Source organism: Temnothorax americanus, unplaced genomic scaffold (assembly GCF_048541705.1).
Source record: "Temnothorax americanus isolate GAGA-0224 unplaced genomic scaffold, ASM4854170v1 Scaffold2, whole genome shotgun sequence".
In the NCBI taxonomy this organism is placed as follows: domain Eukaryota; kingdom Metazoa; phylum Arthropoda; class Insecta; order Hymenoptera; family Formicidae; genus Temnothorax; species Temnothorax americanus.
The window spans coordinates 5071419-5091689 of record NW_027509338.1 but is presented as its reverse complement, the minus strand read 5'-3'; the positions used below and the strand labels follow the sequence as shown (position 1 = coordinate 5091689).

The 20271-nt window shown below is 32.6% G+C and overlaps 1 protein-coding gene across 3 annotated transcripts in view; it reads right to left on the bottom strand.

Moving 5' to 3' along the window:
* Positions 1–20271, bottom strand: part of Con (leucine rich repeat protein connectin) — a 123115-nt gene that overhangs the window by 5416 nt on the left and 97428 nt on the right. For all 3 annotated transcript variants that reach the window (XM_077405070.1, XM_077405069.1, XM_077405068.1), the window contains 4 exons: positions 3087–3644; positions 1229–1722; positions 752–928; positions 219–334 (listed from right to left, as the gene is read on the bottom strand). In XM_077405070.1, coding sequence (XP_077261196.1) covers positions 219–334; positions 752–928; positions 1229–1722; positions 3087–3637 — 1338 coding nt within the window. In that variant the 5' untranslated portion in view covers positions 3638–3644. The remainder of the gene's footprint in view (positions 1–218; positions 335–751; positions 929–1228; positions 1723–3086; positions 3645–20271) is intronic.

The following is a 20271-nucleotide window of genomic DNA, read 5'->3' as shown; positions in this document are numbered from 1 at the left end:
AATACATGTTATAGTATTAATTTTAATTGCAATCAGCTCAACTTTTGGATGATCAATTTTCATGCAATTGCATAAACATTTAAATTGCCTTTTAATTAGTAATTAAGATTTTAATGAATTTTAAAGAAATTCATTTAATGAAGCAACTATCTTGATATCATTGTAAGAGAAATTTCAGAAGCTATTATGTGTAATCAACAAGCTGGTCTATATCCTACCTTGCTGTGATAATTTGACGAATTTTCGTCATCGGATTCATCATAATAATCACCGTTCTCAGCCTCGTCGTTCTCACTGTTATTATCGTATCTCAAATCATCGTCAACGAATTCGTCTGTAATAAAATACAAATAATTATGTTTAAAAAAAATAAAAAATGCGATACATGAAGAGACTTCCTTCTCCTTTCCTTCTCTCTCTCCTTCTCTCTTTAAAATTTTATTTTTCATTAATCATAAAATATTTTTGTAAGTAATAAATATCCACCAGTTTAAATACATTTTATCGACATTGTGGAATATATAAAGCAATTTATACGTATAAAAAGACGTATAATTACTTTGTTTTTAACTTCTATTGACAAGTGCGGTACATATAAAATTAAATTATGATGTCTATATTCATACAGCAGATAGAATGCTCTTATATGTCTCTAAATTAAATAAATTTTGCATTTCGCCTTTTTGACACAAAACTGAGTTAAGTTTCGCCGAAAGGCATTCATACTCGCTCGCGCGTGAACAAAACTTACCGGAAATCTTGGGCGGCTGATTTCTCCCCAGGTCTTCGTTGTTGATCTTCTGCGTTGCATTATGGCTCTCAAGGAAGCAAGTCAGCTCCTCCAGGGCATTCCTCAGTTCCGTGTTCTTCGTTTCGTTCCGCAGGCCCCAGATCCATGCGAGTTTGCAATCGCAGATCAGATTGTTTCCTACATGCAGATAAGATGATGCACTTTGATCAGTCAATCTCGTTACTTTGATCACGAATCGCCCAAATTCACTGCGGATGATTTAACATTGCTGTTCGCAAACTTTAAACAACTCGCGCGAATCTTTTTAATACATTACAATGTTTTACTCTCTTATTTTGGATTCGAATTTATTTGCGATATTTATCCGATTTTTATTTAAAATTGTTCTTTAGCGGACAATAAATTTGACAATACTTTAGATAATTTCTTCTCAAATATATAGATGCTACAATTTATTTAGATGATCGTAGTACTTACCGCCCAGGTATAAGTGGCTGTTATTGCCGTAGAAATTAGTCACGATTGGTTTAATGTTGTCAAAAGTCATGGTCTTCAGCGAATTTGCCCTCAGATCCAAAAAGTGAACACTGGGTGCACCAGCTAAAAAGTCTGGCTGCAATGTCACCAGCTTATTGCTGCTGAGATGCAATTTCCGGAGATTGCGCATGCTGTCAAATGCTCTTTCGGCTATATATATGATCTTATTTTGATCAAGCTGGAGCTCGGTTAATTCCGGCATCTCGACAAAGCTACGATCGCCGATCATGGTGATCTGATTGAGGCGTAGATCGAGACGCAGCAAATTGCGCAGACCATAGAAACTGTCGCGCGTGATGACAGTGATCTGGTTGCCGCTCAGCTCGAGTTCCTGCAGCGAGCCCAGAAGCTTGAACGCCTTGTCGTGAACAGTGCTAATGTTGTTGCGGTTCAGGTACAGCTTGCTCAAGTTCGGCAAGTTCACAAATGTATCTCTATAAACAATTATTCAAAATATGTTGTGTACATCTCATGTATATATATTTTTTATTGCGTCTTTTAATTAAATAAAATTTTATTTTTTACTTATATTAATTTTCATTAATCAATATTCACGTCACTTATTATTTATGCAATTTATGCATTATGTATTTACTGTTAAGTGAATGGATATAATACTTGTGGTAAAATATTACACATATTATGTAAAAAGTAATTACAAAAATAAATGTAATTTATAATAATATGTGATATATTAGAGTATTATAAATATATTATTATATAAATATGCATAATATTAATTGAAGAAAATGTCATTTTCAGCCGGATTAGATCTTGATAGCCTAATAATAATATTTCTATGCAAATTTTATACTTTTTTCAACTTAGTAAATTGCGCTCCGATTATTTGTCGGTCTTGAAACAGCTTTTTGTTGGAAGAGCAAATTCACATATTTAAATCAATAATCAATTTAATTTTTGATGCTGATAAGCATCCTTTTTAAATTACTGTAAATATATATGATGCAAAATATAGGCGCTGTTTGACAGTAATATATATATATATATATATATATATATATATATATAATAACAATAATTTTTTAAATATAAAAGTTTTAATGGCATCGTAACTTTAAGTTCTTTACATTAAATTTTTATATTTTTAATTAAATTATCACTTTTATTGATACATTATTTAAAAATTTTCCGAAATAAAATGTAATTATATTGCATTTCATTAAATATAATATATTTAATATCCATATATATATATATATATATATATATATATATATATATATATATATATATGATAATGTGTGAAAGAACTAATCTTCATGGCATGCATAATCTTTTAACAATTTGATTGGAGTATTTTTTTAATAACATTTTGTAATAAAAGCAAGTTTAAATTATAAGATTGTAACGTAATCTTCAAATTTTTATATTTTTTACATAAGAGTATTTAGTACATATTACTTTGCTTTAATCTTTTTTTATTTATTTGTGTGCAACAAACTAAATAATTTGTACTTAATGTTGTGAACTATTGGTTTCAAGCTAAAATACAAAAGTATTTATAAATTTCTGACTTATTAATATATTGCAATGTATAAGAGAAATATATAAACAATGTATAAACAATACTTTTTTCATAAGAACACTTTTTTTAAGCTCATATATTATACCCATTTTCTCAACAAGTAATGCAAATAGCACAAATAATATATGGTATGATGATATAAATAACGAATAAAAATTTCATTCGTTAGATTAAAAAACTCGATAAAAAGTTATAATAGCCACCTCTACTACTGGACAACTACTCGCCAGCACAACTATCAGTTATCCGTACCTATTAATCTCGGGGATGCGATTATCGTCGAGATTGATGACAGTGAGATTTCGCATGTTCTCGAAAGCGTACTTGTGCAGCACAACGATCATGTTGCGGTGGAGATTGATCTCGGTAACGCCGTTGAGATTGCTAAAAGCGTTCTCGGCAATCTCGTGGAGCCATCCATACTTGAACACGATCACGCGCAAATTCTTCAGTTTGTGCAGCACCTGACTGGGCACGTAGTCGAGGCTGCCGATCTGACGTACCGTAAACGTCAATTTTTTCAGATGGCTTTGCGATGTGAAGTAATTCCACATGGAATCGTCAGGCACGAACTTGCTCAATACCCAGCAATCGGCCTCGCTGGCATTTTGCAGGCCGACATTGTTGCAATAGCAAAAAATCGGCGCTTGCTGGTTCTCAATGTCGCAGATATTCACCTCCTTTGCCTCTTTGATGAGTTTCTTTTTGCCGCGCGTCTTAGGCACCGCCAGACCCGACGACGCGAACAAGATTGTCACCAGCAACAGTTCAAGAACGAGGGAATGGTACAGAAATTGGCGCATTATGATCCTGAAACAGAGAATTGACAGTTTTGCTTGAGTATTACTTTATATATGACTCATTAATTGATACCGAGATTATTTTACAATAAAATTATTTTGGAAAATTCTCTGGTAATATATATTATTCTTTGACTAACGTGTAACAATTTAACAGATTTTTATTATACATTTTTCTTCCTTAAAAGAATATTTTCAAAAATTATACGCGATTTTTATCTCTCTCGGATGGATTTAAGTGTAAATAATGAGCAACTGATCGTCCTCGAAGCATCGAGGCGATGACGAGGCGATAAGGGTCGATTTCCATTGTATTTAAAGTCGGCGCGATACGATGCGCGCCTCCGGCTCTGTATCACAGAAAATTTGCTCGACAGCTCCATTACAAGCACGTCGATACGTAACGGCATATCGTTTCTCCATCACGAGGCTGCTCTTTGGAGAAAAACATTCCCTTCTTTCATCCATAGAGAGGACGTGGACACACATTGTCGCACCGATCGATGGTATCTCCGATAAATAAGAATTTTTTTAGTCGAATGTTGTTCTTTCAAAGAGATACATTATATAATATATCTATACAAAAAAATTTTAATATGCGCGTTAAAAATATTTTTAATCGATATAAATGATTAATTAAACTGTTGAAATGTTTTAATACGCAAGAATTTTACAATGTTTATGATTTGCATTTAAAAATTACAAAGTTTTTCTTTGTCTTTCCTCTGTGTTGTGTTTATTGACCGTTAAATTCATTAACTCGTGTTTTTTAATCGAATGAGTATTGGAATGCTATTATAAGGATTCCATTTCTGCGTCGATATTGTATTATATTGTATTATATTACGTACGTAATGGCGTTTTTTTTTATTTTAGATATCTCATTGATTTCTTCATATTTTTATTCAGCTCAATATTGATTACATTTAATAATTAAATAATAATTAAAATAAAAAATACTTAATTAAAAAACAATTATAATTTATTAATTACATGTTGTGTCACAAAAGAAAATTGTTCATATCAATTTAAATAAATAAATATTTTTACCGTATAATTTCTGAAACTATTTTATGCTTTCAAAATTTTTCAGTAATACACTGCATAGTTTACGAAAGACCGATTTTAGAACAAAATAACGCTTGGAAAATAATTCACTCTAACTTCATAAACTCTAGGATATGAATAACTCCGGTGGGAAAAGCAGCATAGATAAAAATTTCCTCAGTGGGAGAAGAAAAAATAATTTCTATTCAAGCCGAGAGAGAGAAAAGCCATCCACTATTGCCACATAAATTAAAGGATTTCCTTGACCTAGTGAGCCATTTTTTATCTAGATATAATATCATACATTATTTTTTTATACAAATTTTTGGATAAAACTCGAGTCGTTGTTTTCTTAACAAAAAGATATGACAAACATTTTTAAAAATTATATAAATTAGCCAAAGAGTAGTACCTATACTTTTTAGGAACTAAGTTCTAACGGTTTGTACAAGTAATAGCTTATAACAACTTATTCCTAATTTAATTTAAAGTAGATACTTCTATAGTTTTATAAGTATATTTATAATTATATAATTAAAATTACCTATATCTATATTTATTATAGAAATATAAAGCCCTTTTGGCATCCTAAGCCTAGTCTGCGTAGCAGCTTCATGCTATTCTCTTCACGTTTCTCTTCCCTCGAAATTCAATAGCGATAATCTCGTCTATAATAATCGTGAAATTTTATAAATATGACGGTAGATGATATCGCATAGCGATGCTTTTGTCGTACAATAACGTTTGTTCGCAAACTTCCAGAGGCCGGACGATTTTAACGTACACGCGGCGCGTTCGCGAATTTTGTGAATTTTCCTCCTCCGTATAACTCGGCTTATTTAATTACTGTCGGGAACAGCGAAAGCTTCGACGAAAAGCCACGGGGATCCGCGAGTTCCGGATCAATTTGAGTTTTGTTCAATTTTCCTGATGGACTTCTTCCTCCCCTCCCCTCTCTCTCTCTCTCTCTCTCTCTCTCTCTCTCTCTCCTCCATCTCGTTCGTTATGCCAATAAGGTGTTCACTAGATGAGTAACATATTTATTCGTCGGTTAAATCTACCCGCAAGGCGAAACGCCCGTTTGCATAATGGAAACGGTGATTCTATTTAAATTAGTCGACATGGAATTTGTCCACAATATAGAAGGACGAAAATAAAAAGTAAGAATCTGATTGTACAATATTCAATTACATTTATTTCAATTTAAATCAAGTTGTAATACAATGTATTATGGAAATAAAGTATTATTATATTTTATTAGAATTCTACAGACAAAAATAGTCTAAAATTGAAGATTAAAATGTTTCAGTCATAAATTTTTGGTACTTCATGTACGCCTGTACTTGGGTCTCCAATATATCATTTTTTAAAAATATTTTTATTCTCTCTGATTAGGTAAATTTTTCACCTCGTGCAATAGTATATATCGGAGCTCGTAACGTATTTCGCGGATGAAATAAATCACAAAACTGGCGAATATCATCTGTGGTGAGCGCAGCCGTTACAGAACCGCTGCGGTGGATATGGCCGATGCAACATATGCAGATAATGCGCAAAAGTTTTTAAACAGCGCACTTGGGATACTCGTAATACTTCGTGAACCGCACGATAGCCGCCGCTTTTGTTTCGTACTTATTTCCGATTGCGAGCGAAACTCGTCTTGGAGGGCACCGCGTGTTGCGTGAAGGCAAATGCAAGTCCGAGACTTTGCGCAATGTTGTCTCGACTTTGCAATATTTGCATTTAATTTTGACTATAGACAGCTACGGAGTTGCCTACTACTTTGTGAAGTTGATATATACTCTTATACGACGATGACAATCGCGCCGAATCGTAATATCCGCTACATTGTCAGCATTTATATTGATACGTTTATAGTTCCAATTTAAAGTTTCTATATTCGAGTTCTTTGCAATTTGAAAATGTTTTAAGCAATACTATTTTTTTTCTATATTATATTTAGTAATAACAACTTCTTTCAAAATTCTTGTATACATACATAGCTTTCTTTATATTTTACAGATGTGCACGCATTTTCATCTCAAAATTTAATTGATACACATCTCTTTCTCTCTCTCTCTCTCTCTCTCTCTCTCTCTCTCTCTCTCTCTTCTCTTTTCACCGCTCCCCATTCTTCTCCCTACGACTTTCTCGCCGCGATAATTCCACAGTATAAAGCGACATGTACCGAACCACAAATAATAACGCACGAAACTGGCACTTGCCGTTACAAAGGGCCCAACGTCATGAACGAGGCAAAGACATATGAATATGTGTTATACCTGGTTGGAACGTTTAATATAACTTCGCAACTGACCGAAGTTTCGACATAGCGCGCGATTGCCATACGTTGCACCACGAAAATTATCCACGACACCGCGGTCCATTCGGCGCCTCTTACCATCACGCACGCTCCGTTGCTGTATGCTAATTGCGCCTTAATGGAATTCGAGCCGTGAGACTAGAGATGAGAGAGTGCCGGGCGGGCGTGTGCAAAACACGAGTTGTTTATTCCAAAAGTTAGGCGAGTAGAATGTCGAGACGCGACGAATTTAACCCCTCCGCTCAGTAATCTAAACCCTTTTCAATCCTCTATTGTAACATTTCCAGGACGTTAAATTATAGCCTCTATTTAACGTCGGGAATAACATGAAACGCGCCGCTACGCTTAACATTAGATAATGAACAACTTCGTATATAAGAAGAAAAATGGTACATCAGGCATATATAAATACCTTGAATATACATTTCAAAGGTAAACGCAGATTAACAAATGGATTATCGTAAATAAGCTAATAAGCTTGTTTGGATAAATGGAGTTTCAATTAAGTAATAATTTCATTAATTTACCATTAAAAACCCACTTTACAGCCGTTTTAAAGCTACTAAAGATATTTTAAGCTCGCACAGCGGCAGCAACAGCAATACGCTAATACAATGCAAATTAATACTGCTTAATAAGTTTAATTAAAAGCGTAAGCCCGGCGTATACCGTATTATTCAACGATGAATTCGCGATCGCAGAGAAAGAGAGAGAAAGAGAGAGATTCGCAAAGGATGGCATCCAATCAACGTCGAAATGTGGTGCAATTGGAAAATTCTCGCGGTGCAGCGATGCGTTGCGGGAATTGACTCGTATTATGGCGCCACACATAAGCACGATTCCATTATGCTAATTACATTTGGCTACGATTCGGCGAATTAATAATTAGATCGGGAGATATTTTAGCAATTCATACGCGGAGATTTTTTTTCTAATAAAAATATCATAATGCGTAATGGCGGTATAAGAGAACCCCAGGACACACAGGATCCCGTATTATATGGCTCGCAATATCGAGAAGTCGCCTATAGCGACGGGGGCCCTCGACTCGATCGAAGCGCGCCTCGTATCGTGCTTTTATGCTAATGAATGACGGCGCGATTCGAGCTTTATTATAGGCCGGTACATCCGCACTATGCAAAAGAAGGACGCAATACGTTTTCGGAATGCCTCGGATGCAAATAAAACAAGAAAAAGCGGACGAAAAAAGGGAGCGCGCCCCTCACGTGACTATACCGATCTAGGGAGAAAACCAGTGTATAACTGCGCCGGGAGCTTCTTAAGATTATGCCTAGACATGATCCCACATAGATCGGGGCCTGGGGGGATGAATGGGGGAAAAAGGGGGAGAGAGAAGGGGAGGTTTGAATCTAGCTAGTGTATGCAAATCCCCCTCGTGGCAAACTGCTAGACATTTGCATAAGCTTACAGATAACGACGCGTTAGAAGTAGAAGCCTTTCCTTTGGATTCGTTTCTACCGCGCCGGGCTCTTTCAACGGAAGGGAAGAGCAAAGAATCGATCTCTCGAACGTGGCCGATCCTTGCAACGGTATCCGAGAGTGTGATTTTACGGACGGAAACTCGCAATTTCTTAAATGTCTCGAAAAATTGATCAAATACCATATCGATATGAAAATTAAGATCATATTTTATGACGACGACAACAAAGAGGATATGACGCCTCTGCACCTCATCGACCCCTTTTCGAGCTTCATGTTTTTTACTGCATATCGCGGAAGAAAGCGGAGAACGATGGTAGCTGAGAAAAAATCGAGAACGCCCTTATCGATAATGGCGTGTGTCGAGAGCGGCCGTAAAGGCAGTTCGTTTATCGAGAGGGGGATACTGGAGGCACCTGGACTGGATGTATAGTTTGACGTGCTCGGGCGTATGACGAGCTCTTCTTCGATCGAGAAAGCAAATATGGGCGAGAACTCGAGCCGTTATGGCGTCAGAATTCAAACACCAGACTGATCAAGAGTGTTAGTGGTATTCTAGAAGAACAATTTTCTATCTCATATGCAAAAAGAAAAATAGAAACTTGTTATCAATGGAAAGTTTCATTTCTTTTCTCTCACAATTTGTATATCTCTCATCGATATTTAAAATTTTATAAAAATTTAGATTTAGAAGAAAGCTTTCCAAGAATAAAAATAATTTTATATCTTATATTAAAAAAAGATAAAAATATCTGATAAAAAAAATTTTTTCTTATGCAATATTTCTATTATTGATATTAATTAAAGAATAGTGAAAACAGAAATTTCATGCTTATGAATTACTGACTTGTCAGAAGAGTTTTATTATCAACGCCTCATTAGCACGGAAAACTTCCCTTCTCCTCTCTTTAATTCACCGAGTCGCCAACGATTTAATTAGATCTTACACGCGCCCTCGGCAAGTGAAAGCTCCGTGACGCCAACGTCGCCGTCGGGACGCGTGCCCGTCCTTCTGACGAAGTGACGCCCATTCACTGGATTCTTACAACGGAAACTTTTGGCCCTCGTATTTCATTTAGTTCTCAAAATGAGGCCACGTTCGTTCGACGATCGCAAATTCAGGAAAATTAGAGCTTTTCTGCATTATCGCGCGCGTGAAAGGTGACAGCTCAAATTTGGAATTTGTTTTCACGTGGACGATAATTAATTGAATTTTGTCCAAACATTGTTACAAAGTAAAATGCAAAATTTCCTTACTAATGTAATAATAAAATAATGAAATGTCGCAAGTATGAAAAATTTTGTATCCAAATATAGATATGTATATTTTTATATTTTTATACAATGTATGTTGTTCAATATTCTATAGCTTCTCTCGATGTATATTGTGTAGATATACATATATTAGAAAACAGAGTGAATGTATATCACAAAATTTTTGAAAATAAAAAATGGAAAGAATAAAGTTTCTTTTTAAATTTTAAGATTAGAAATTAAATTTAAAAAGCTTTTTAATCACAATCCATTTAAAACTGATTATTAAAAAAGGATAATTAAAATATAAATAATTTTAAAATAAGAAAAAATATAAATATAACCATAATATAACCGGAATAAAAAATCTTTGTCTGCCCACAAGACGAGTAAATTCTAACGATGTTAGAATATTAACGTTATTACACTTGAAATTCAAGCACGCTGAGAGGTACATCGACAAGGTTCGTGTATGTCTATATGTAGTATATTCTTCCTTCAGTCGTATATCAAACATATCAGTATAGCGAAGGTGCCAGCCGAGAGAGAGCCAGAGGTCGAACTCTTATTGCCGTAAAATACAGCAACAAGACGATGATATAGTGGCCAGCACGGGTCGGAATTTTTAGCGCGAGGACGATTGCCAGAAATGCGATATAGGAATATCGTAACGCTCTGAAAGTACGAAATTGGCGACAATACTATCACGTTTTAAAAGAGCTTTTAAAAAGAACACTTCAAACAAATAGTGTGCAATTTAATCGAAATTGCAAACGAATCAGCAGAAATGGATATACTCTGCAGTTCATAAAAATTGAAAAAAGTAAGCATATATGTATATTATTTAATTCAAAATACATTATACAAACATATCTCTTAATTGAAAATAATATTACACAGACGTGTTTTAATATATAAATATAATTTATAATCTTTCAATATTCCATGTAATTAATATCGCGTAGCGTAAATGATCCACGGTGGTCTCTTGGCGCGAGACACTATACCGTGTCTCTTGATTACATTCATTCATCTATATAAGTTACAAATTAAATAATAAAGTTAGTTATGGATTATATATACATGAAAAAAATTAAAAATGTGTATCAAAAGATCTTGGAAATTTTATATTTCTAATAAGACAATTTTTGTACATTCTGATCTGAAATTAAAGAAAGTATAATTAATATCTATTATTGATATTGTACTGTCATGTGTTTACATATGTTAGTTAGTAAGGATCATCTTTGCCCAGTATATTTCATTATTATTACAATATACACTCTGGTTAACATAATCGAACACGACCAATTTTGCTAAACCACTGAAATACGATCCAAACCAATCGTGTTTCGCGAACCGAATCTTTCCCCAATTCCTCAGCATCTGTACACACGCTCGCACCTTTGTTGGAAACTCAGCCTGCTTTTCAGGCATTCCGGACTACTCCGTACTCCCTGAGGACCCTAGGCCGCGTTTCGCTGCACCAGAAGAAAGGCGCATAAATCGATCTCTCTGCCACAGAGAGCTGCCTAAGCGAATGAAACCTGAATTTTTCAGAATCTCGAAAATATTCGAACACACCTAATATATAATCTCTTATATTGGTTAATAAAAAATTGCGATAAAAACATTTTAGCAAATTTGCTTAAATATAACAATGATAGTTATAATAATAAGAACATAATAATGATAATAATAAGTACTCAATAATTTAAACATCTCGACATCTTTCTAACCATTATATTAGAATATCGATTAACAAAGTAGAGCATGTAATCAACAATTAAAATGTAATAAAGATAAAAAATAATAAAATAAAATAAACAAATAAATAATTAACGTACTTTTATCATTTGGCAGTGAAATAGTAAAAATGGAATATCTCGTAAAGAATTTGCCTGTTCTTTTACGATCTATTCATTGACATTTTGCAAATTATTAAATTCTATTGTCAATAATAATAATATGTGTTTTTAAATGTAACTCTTTCAAAAAAACATGTTGCGTTTATTATACACATAAAAAAAAAAATGAAATTGAACCGATTTTGCTCCCCCCGGCAGAAGTAATTTTTTCCATATTTCTCCGGAAACTAGCGAAGCCCGATATTGGTTCCGGATACGTTTCCTCGTGTACATATCGAATCGTTCTGCAGAAGATCGCGTAGTTAATATATTATATGTTATCGAGAGAAATTTTCTTCCTCAATTTTTTCTTTTAACATAGGGAAAGTAAACACATATATTTCTTAGTAGCAATTTATAATAAATAAACGTTAATAAGAACTAAATTGCTATTCAATTGTTTCAATATATTCCTATTACATAGATTTTGTTTCTTGTACTAAAATATTTTTTCGTCACAGATTTTTAATAAGATATTCTCTGCAATTATTAGTATATCTTGTGACAATTTATATAAAGATATCTTAACAAAAACAAAAAACAAAAAATAAGAACGCATTGGTATCAGTTGAACAAAATAAACTTTCTTTAAATCTATTTGAAAAAAAAAAATTATTTCTAATTTTTTAGTCTTATGTTTTACGTTTTTAATCTTTAATATACATCTCTCAAAATTATAACAAAATAGCGCATTTCTGAGATCAGAATCATATCAAACATTAAAAAATAAAATAACTTTTTTTGTGTGTTTTACATTTATTAATTATATTACTTATATCAAAATTTAAATGTTTATTTAAAAACCTTCTATAAAACAAAATTGAGCTTGTTCACAATTTTCTTTGATGGAATTAAAATAAGAAATAAGAAAACTCTTACGACAATACATATAAAGGAACAAGAAGAAACATTTCTTCCGCAGAAACATTCCTTTTTGTGGAGTACAGAGCACACAGCGTTCCTTTATTTTATTTCGTCGATTGGAGCGCGATAGCGGTGGCTACTTATGGATTGTGCGAACCTGCAAACAGTATCTTTGTACCAAACCTGATAATCTTCAACAACTCCACAAGAAATAGCTCTTTTCGATTCTTTGGATTTGGAACTCGGGACTTTTCTTTGCAGAGAGAGATATTACTTCCCTATCGTTTGTTGTGCGCAACGATGCGAATAGTTAAACTTATTTCACGGTAAAATGATCGTATCGCGCTCTGTGATTCTTTTTCATTATTTCTCACGAAAAATGTCACTTGCGTAAAAACCGCCCACTAATCATGTCGTGATATTAAAATCTGAGGATTTAATTAAAATCTAAATGTCGATCTGATCATAGTCTAAAAAATTTTATAATTGCGCAATCTATATATAAGCAAATTAAAATCTAGAAATAATTTATACAAATTTATAGCATTTATATAGAAAAATAATATACATACAAGAGAGAAAAATGTTCTGCTTTTTTAGTAAAGATTTTTATTTTTCTTGCACTGTATGTTCAATCTCAATTTTTACCATCAAAAGTTGACTTTATTCCCACGTGTCAAACGGAATATTGTTATAGTACGCATGTTATAAAGGAGAAATAAAGATATTCATTATTATACTTATTAATATATGTTACAAATTATGTCAAATAATATCATAAAATTAATCCTATTCCAAAACTAGTCAAGTTACGCCAAATCGCAATAAGCATTTCATAATTAATTGGAATCCATTGTAATCGCCGAACACAATACGCAAAATGTCTTCCTTTCTCTCCCTCCCTCTCTCTCTCTCTCTCTCTCTCTCTCTTTCTCTCCTCTAATTACTTGTTAGTAAATTAATTTAATTAAACTCTACATCGAAAATTGATCTGTCATATTCGAATCTTGAAATCGACTACAGTTAAATATAATTTATATGTCTATTAGCAACCGTTATATTTATTATTATTTTCTGTATATTATATCGTTTATTAATTATTATGCATATATATTAAACATCAATATATCTATTTTAACTTAAAGTATATATATAAAAGTTTATATAATATATAATATACATATACAATACAAAAAAAACATTTTTAGATTGTGTTATCTTTTTCTAAATAAATTCCATATTTAATTCTTTAAATTATTTTTATTAATTTGAGTAACATTTTTTAAACAATTTAATTCAATGTTAATTAAATATCTTCAACAAGCTTTAATATCATAACTCAGTACTTTAAATCAATTTAATCTACATTGATTAATCAAGCATGTTTCCAGAAATTATATCTAGATTAATTAAAATCAGATTAAGGAAACATCAATTATTGTCTGTATTAATTAAATCCAAGTTGATAATACATTTTCTAATTTATGGATAAGAATCAATAATTAAGAATCAAGCAGAAACAAGCACTGTGATCAGCGTTAATATGAGACAAGCATTATATGCGGTTTAGTCGAAAACATGATTTACAATTCCGAGCACATTTCGGGAGTACGAGGGTAAAGCCGCGACTCAGCTCGTGGGGTTGTTCTCACCCTGCATTTAATTTCGCGCATTTAATTCCCGTAGGATGCATTCCAGGAAGGAAGGCGACCTACGTTAAGGTAAACCTGGACCGGTTATGACGGCGGCTTTCAGCCGGGATTTCCTGCGAGTGGGGATGAAGACAGCACAACCCCGAAGAGACCGGAAGCGACGGCTGCGACGGTAATTCCCGCGCGCGAGGAGGAATTAAGGGACTCCCGAACAAAAATGGGGCGAAAGGAGGGGGTGAAGAAGGAGGCAGAGGAGAGGGTGAGACGCGTGATTTAAGTCGCGAGCGGCGAGATAACGCTATCCTCGGTGCCGTAATTTCGCCAAGACGAACGGTTATTGGGCGAACTTCCGCGCATAATGCGGCGCTGTTCCCTTTTGTTGCATCTTCCTATTTTTTTTTATAGTCGAGCCCAAAATATGTCTCAAGGATTTGGAAAAGATAGACAACATATGAACTTTCTTCGAAATTAATGACAAACGGAATAATTAACAAGAGGAGAATTAATGTTTTCGGTAGACATAATTGTGTTGTAAGTTTAATTTATGAAAATAATTAAATAATATATAATTAATTAAATATCAATTAATGTCTCTCTCGAATAGAATATACGTATATAATATCGATCGCATTACTAACGGTTATTTGCATTTTATTAAAAGTCCTTCGTCTTTATTTTATAAAAAAACTACAGTTATTTTATATCGCAAAATAAAAGTGTGCAGGTGTAACAATAGGTTTGTTCGTTTTAGTTGTATTTTCAACACTCTATGTATCTTTCCTTATTCCCCCCTTTTCTCAAAGCCTGAATACACACTTATTCTGTGTAGATACAGAAAGAAAATGCAGGGAGAAAGAAAAGAAATGCAGTTAAAATGAACAGTCCTATTATACTTCTAACGTCTCTCCTTATAAATATAACTTTGAGTAAACATTTTCAAAATTCCTCTCGAAACGTTATTATTACACATGTTTCTTTTAAGAAAAATTCTTACCTGAAATCTTATTTTTATATATTAAGTGTTCGAAATTTAATTATATCAAATGAATGTTTAGTAAATGTAATTATATAATAAAAAATATTAACAGTGGCATTATTGTGTCTTAATTTAGGTGTCTTTCACGTATTTGTAAAAGAAATAAATCAATCTTCAATCATGATGAAGAAATGTTATATAATTAAATATTTACTAAGCAATATATTATTTATCATAGATCCACAGTTGTGTGCGTATGTTTTAGGATAAAAGATATTTTATATATTATGTAAAAATTCTCTATATCACAAAATGTATCGAAAAATATACCTCTCTTACGGTAAAGGGCATTTATGATAAAAGTAAATCTCTCTTACGATAAAAGTATTAAGGTAATATCATTAAAAAGTGAATAGCCTAGGGATGTTTCATACTTTATTCTGACACACTCTGACATATATAGTAACATATGAAATATCTTATAAAGCATCCGTTTTTCGATAATTTTGTCTTAACACTTTTATGCAAAAAATGATAAAAAAAATCAGCTTATATGATAAAAATTATAAGATTCTATTATAAAAAAGTACAGTATTTGCAGGTTTTATTGCAATTGATCATTGCAAGTGCATTATTGTAAGTGAAAAAAGTAATGTATAAGAAATTGGATTACTGCAAATTTAAGTGTGTTATTTCTACACGTATAAACGTCTAAAAATGACATGCACATTTGGCTGCATCTTGTTTTACATGTTTTGTTGCGTGTTAAAGTAACACATTTAATCGACCTAAATTAAAAGTTAATACCGTTCAACCGTGTTGAATGACGTGGATTAAAACGGCAAGAAATGTGTAAGAAGAGCTTCAGTTAAAATAACACACCTGGATTTGCAGTAATCTTATTATATCTTTTAATCTTTTCTTTTGTCGTTTTCTTTATTATCAACGGTATAAAAGATATTCTCTGTTTTATATTGTTAGAATCTTTTTAAAAAACTATAAAAGATATAAAATACCCTTTATAGATTTATTTCGCCAATTTATTTGCTCCCAACAGAAGAGCAATAGCAATTCAAAATTCATTGTGTACAGTCAATTAAAAAATTAAGAATTTATCTGAGAATGTAAATCTTTTTCTGAATAATTTACCGATTTATTTAATTCAATTAACAGAATAAGATGTTGTTAAGAGGAATAGTACAGTAATAAACTTTAATATTTTTAGGAAATTTTTTCTCATTACTTTAATAGTTATATATTTAAAGAAATATATAGCTACAATTATTATGCTACAACCTTTTTCCATTTAAATCTCTATTCTAATTGCTTGCTTTTAAGATTTTTAATTTATTTTCTCAAAATACCATTTTCTAATTTGTTTTTACACTCAAATTTATTTTTTCAAAATATCACTTTTCAACGTTTTTATATGTCATCTATAAATTCTTAATTATAATATTAAATATAATATATGTAATATTTTTAATTACAATATAAATATTAAATTTATTCTGTTTTTATCCAAAAATATCTGAAGATATTAAATTCGCGAAGAATTTCGTTTACTGCAATTTAGCAGGAACGAAAACAGTGGAAGGTTCCATACAGCAGAATTTTCGTCGGGGACAATTAAGAGTAGAATCTGCAAATTGCGCCATAATACGCAATGACAAAGAGGTAAACGTCTGCAAGACGACGTAAGAGAAAAGGAGAAAAGCGAATGAGAGACAGAGAGAAGATTAATAAGTATGACGGAGATGCGCAAGCTATAATATCGCGAGCAGAGAGAGGAATAGCGTTTAAGGTTGAAATATATACGAAACGCGATACGATGCAACGAAAGATATATCCCAACGATGCCAACTAGAGAGATTAGATCTCGGCGATTCGCTTCGAAATTAAGCTCGCTTTAATCCCGCGCAACTCCAGCGATTAATCTTCCCGCGTACTTCGGTTTACCGTTCGCGTTCTAAGATTCCGAGCTTCCGTAGCTTTACCTCTTTTACATCAGATTTACGAGCGATTTGACGAACGGCGAGGTTCATCAAAATTAGCTTCTTTGCTTTTCACCCTACTTGTCACGCTTACTTTTTTCGAAAAATGTTTTCAATACGTTTATAATACGTAAGGTGCTACAATTATTTTAAATATGTTAATGTGACTAGTACTATAACTAATAAACATAAATTTACATATCGTACCTCATAGATAGAGAAAGCATTTCTCTATCAATAGATAGACTAGAAAATGTTTAGTTTATGATATATATTATTATTTACATTATTTATTATCAGCAATTATGTATGTTGTTTTATTATTTGAATATTAATACGCAATTAGTAGTGCATTAAATATTGTTTTAGTAATTTAATATTATTTATGTGCTTTTTAGAGAAAGATACGCTATGTATATTTTTACATGCCATTAATATATAATAATATCTATAATTTTGATTAATTATTTTGATATTAAAATTAAATATTTGTATTATTTATGTTATTTTTATCATAATTTATTTTTCATGTAATACATTATTTACCTAATATATTATAGATTTATATTATAATAATAAAAAACTCGTATAATATTAATTAATGTATTACGTATATTTGATGTTCGAAAAATAAATAGAGAGAGTGCTGAAATGATTTACTAAAATCGAATATAATCGACGTTCTTGTAAAAATTGAACAAATTATATGAATTAAGTGAAGAGAGGGACTTAACTTAATAAAAGTTTTATTTTTTTTTTCTATTTCTTATTGTATCCGCTTGCCTTATTTCTTTCATTTCGCGTTTTCGATTGGTCGCCTGAATATTGGAACAGCTGTCGGCAACAGATTAATGGTCCATTATCGCTATCCTTTCGATTACTTAAAAAGCATCATTGAAAAGAAATGTCCAGCAAAGTATTAACTCCTTTTCCTTTACATGTACAAAATCATTGAACTAAATAAACTTAATTAACAAATATCTTTTCTTAATTTTAAAAATTGTTTAAAACTTTTTAGGAATGCTAAAGATGTTATAAAGTTTCAGAGAGAATTGCCAAAAAAGTATTGTAAATTTATCGAGTTAAATTAAGAACATTACCTCGTTGCGAGTTAACATCTTTATGTTACTATCGTTGCTAATTTCCACGATTGAATCAGCATAAACTTCTCAACTTGAAGCCGAAAGAGAAAGACCGTAAATGAGAACGCAGATTTAATCGATAGACAATTAAACGTCGCGGAAGAAGCGAGATATATATTCGAACGGAAACAAAAATGTGCACGCCTGCGTCTGAAACGCTCGCGTAAACCGAGGATGCAAACCGATATAGCGGAAAAAGAGAAGTAGGAAGGGCAAGAGGAAAAGAAGACCCTTCGACCCATCGGCGTTTTCGTTGCAAACGCGATAAATAAATAATCCTAATTGCGGCTGAATAGCTCCACCGTGACAGTAGAGAGAGAACAGCATATAAAGAGAGAGAGAGAGAGAGAGAGAGAGAGAGAGAGAGAGAGAGAGAGAGAGAGAGAGAGAGAGAAAGAGGCAGGAGAATAAAAGCAACCCTCGAGACAATGGCGATCGGTTGGTCGGTTTTTTTTCGCCCGCTACGTACGGTTTTTTACCGCCTTTCATCGCGCGCAGCCGTTCGTTCTCCGCGATGATAATACGGCTAATTATTTATTCAGCCGATAAAAGCGATCGACAGGCTTCTAACGCGACGGCTGCAGCCGGTATTTACGCGTCGTTCCCGCGGGACGCGCAGATAATTTAATTAAAAAGCAAAATAAACTAATTGAATAAGTGGAATAATTAATCAAAGGTGTAATTACTACGTATATTTGTAAATATTTATGGAAGAGTTTCGTATTTACCTAATAAATTTTTTATATTTTTTTAATGTACGCAAAATCTGAAAACTCGATCTAATATTTATTTGCCCTGTTTATAAAAAACGATACAGAAACAGCTTGTCTTGTTTTTGTTTACATTAATATTATCTTATTTAGTAATTAGTTACACAGAAAAGTGATAAAATAAAACAATGAAAATAGCAATAAAAAATAACAAAATTTATTTTAGAGAACTTTTCAGGTTCTTTAAAATTTGTTGAAACTTTTTACAGGAATTCAAAATATATAACGAAATTTGCTCGGTGTGAATTAGAGAAAATCCTTTCTCCGGGCATTTTCGCCATAGCTTAATTAAACTAAAATAAACCGATTACGTTAATCAGTTAAACATAAAACACTTTCGGAGTAAGTAGAGAAAATAGTGAAGGAACCAAAATGGTAAGCGGGCGAAGAGAACCATCGTGCAACCGCGCGAATATAATAAACTTGGCTCTCCTCTTTAATCAATTTTACACGTTGTCTCCTCTTTTATCAATTTTGTACACAACGTTTTGAACAACATGCACGAGATAAACAAATTATATAAAAAAGATAGGTATAAGATAAAAATTAAAATGCGCGAGGGAGTTAAATGCTTTTAGTGCACCCGCTTGTTAATAGGCGCTCTCTATTGCGAACCTTTGAAAGATTAAATTATTAAGCGCCGTTTAATTAAATGTCACTCTGATATCAGAATTAATATCAACCAAACTCTTTCGGCGTGTGCAACGAGAACGTGCAATTACAGCTATACAAAAATATGTCATATGTCATTTCACTAAATACACGTTAAAATATTATACGCAATGTCAATCGAGCTAAAAAAATAAACGCAAACTCTTACACACGTGTGTTAAACATAAAAATATGAAAGTATTTAAAACTTGAATCCTATTCCTTTTTATTAAAATTACTTTCGAGAACCTATTAATCTTCGTCCACTCTGGTATGAATGGAAACTTGCTAATTAGCGACAGTTATGTGGTTGCGCGAATATGACACGCCTCTCCATATCGAATAACTCGTTTCGAAGCGAGATGGTGCCGTGCGTGAATTAATGCATATGAAAGCGGCGGAAAATGTTATTACGTTGGGAGACATTTTTTTTATGGAGCCCTTATACGCTGAGCTTGAGGGACCTCGAAGTTACATTAGTATAATTAATGCGCAAACAAAAAGGGGAAACATGTTAACCCCTTTTAAGGCACTCGCATACTGTTTTCGCCTTCGTTGCGGTTGCGGCACACGTGGGTTGTAACGAGGTGTTAGATAAACGATTGGATAATACATTA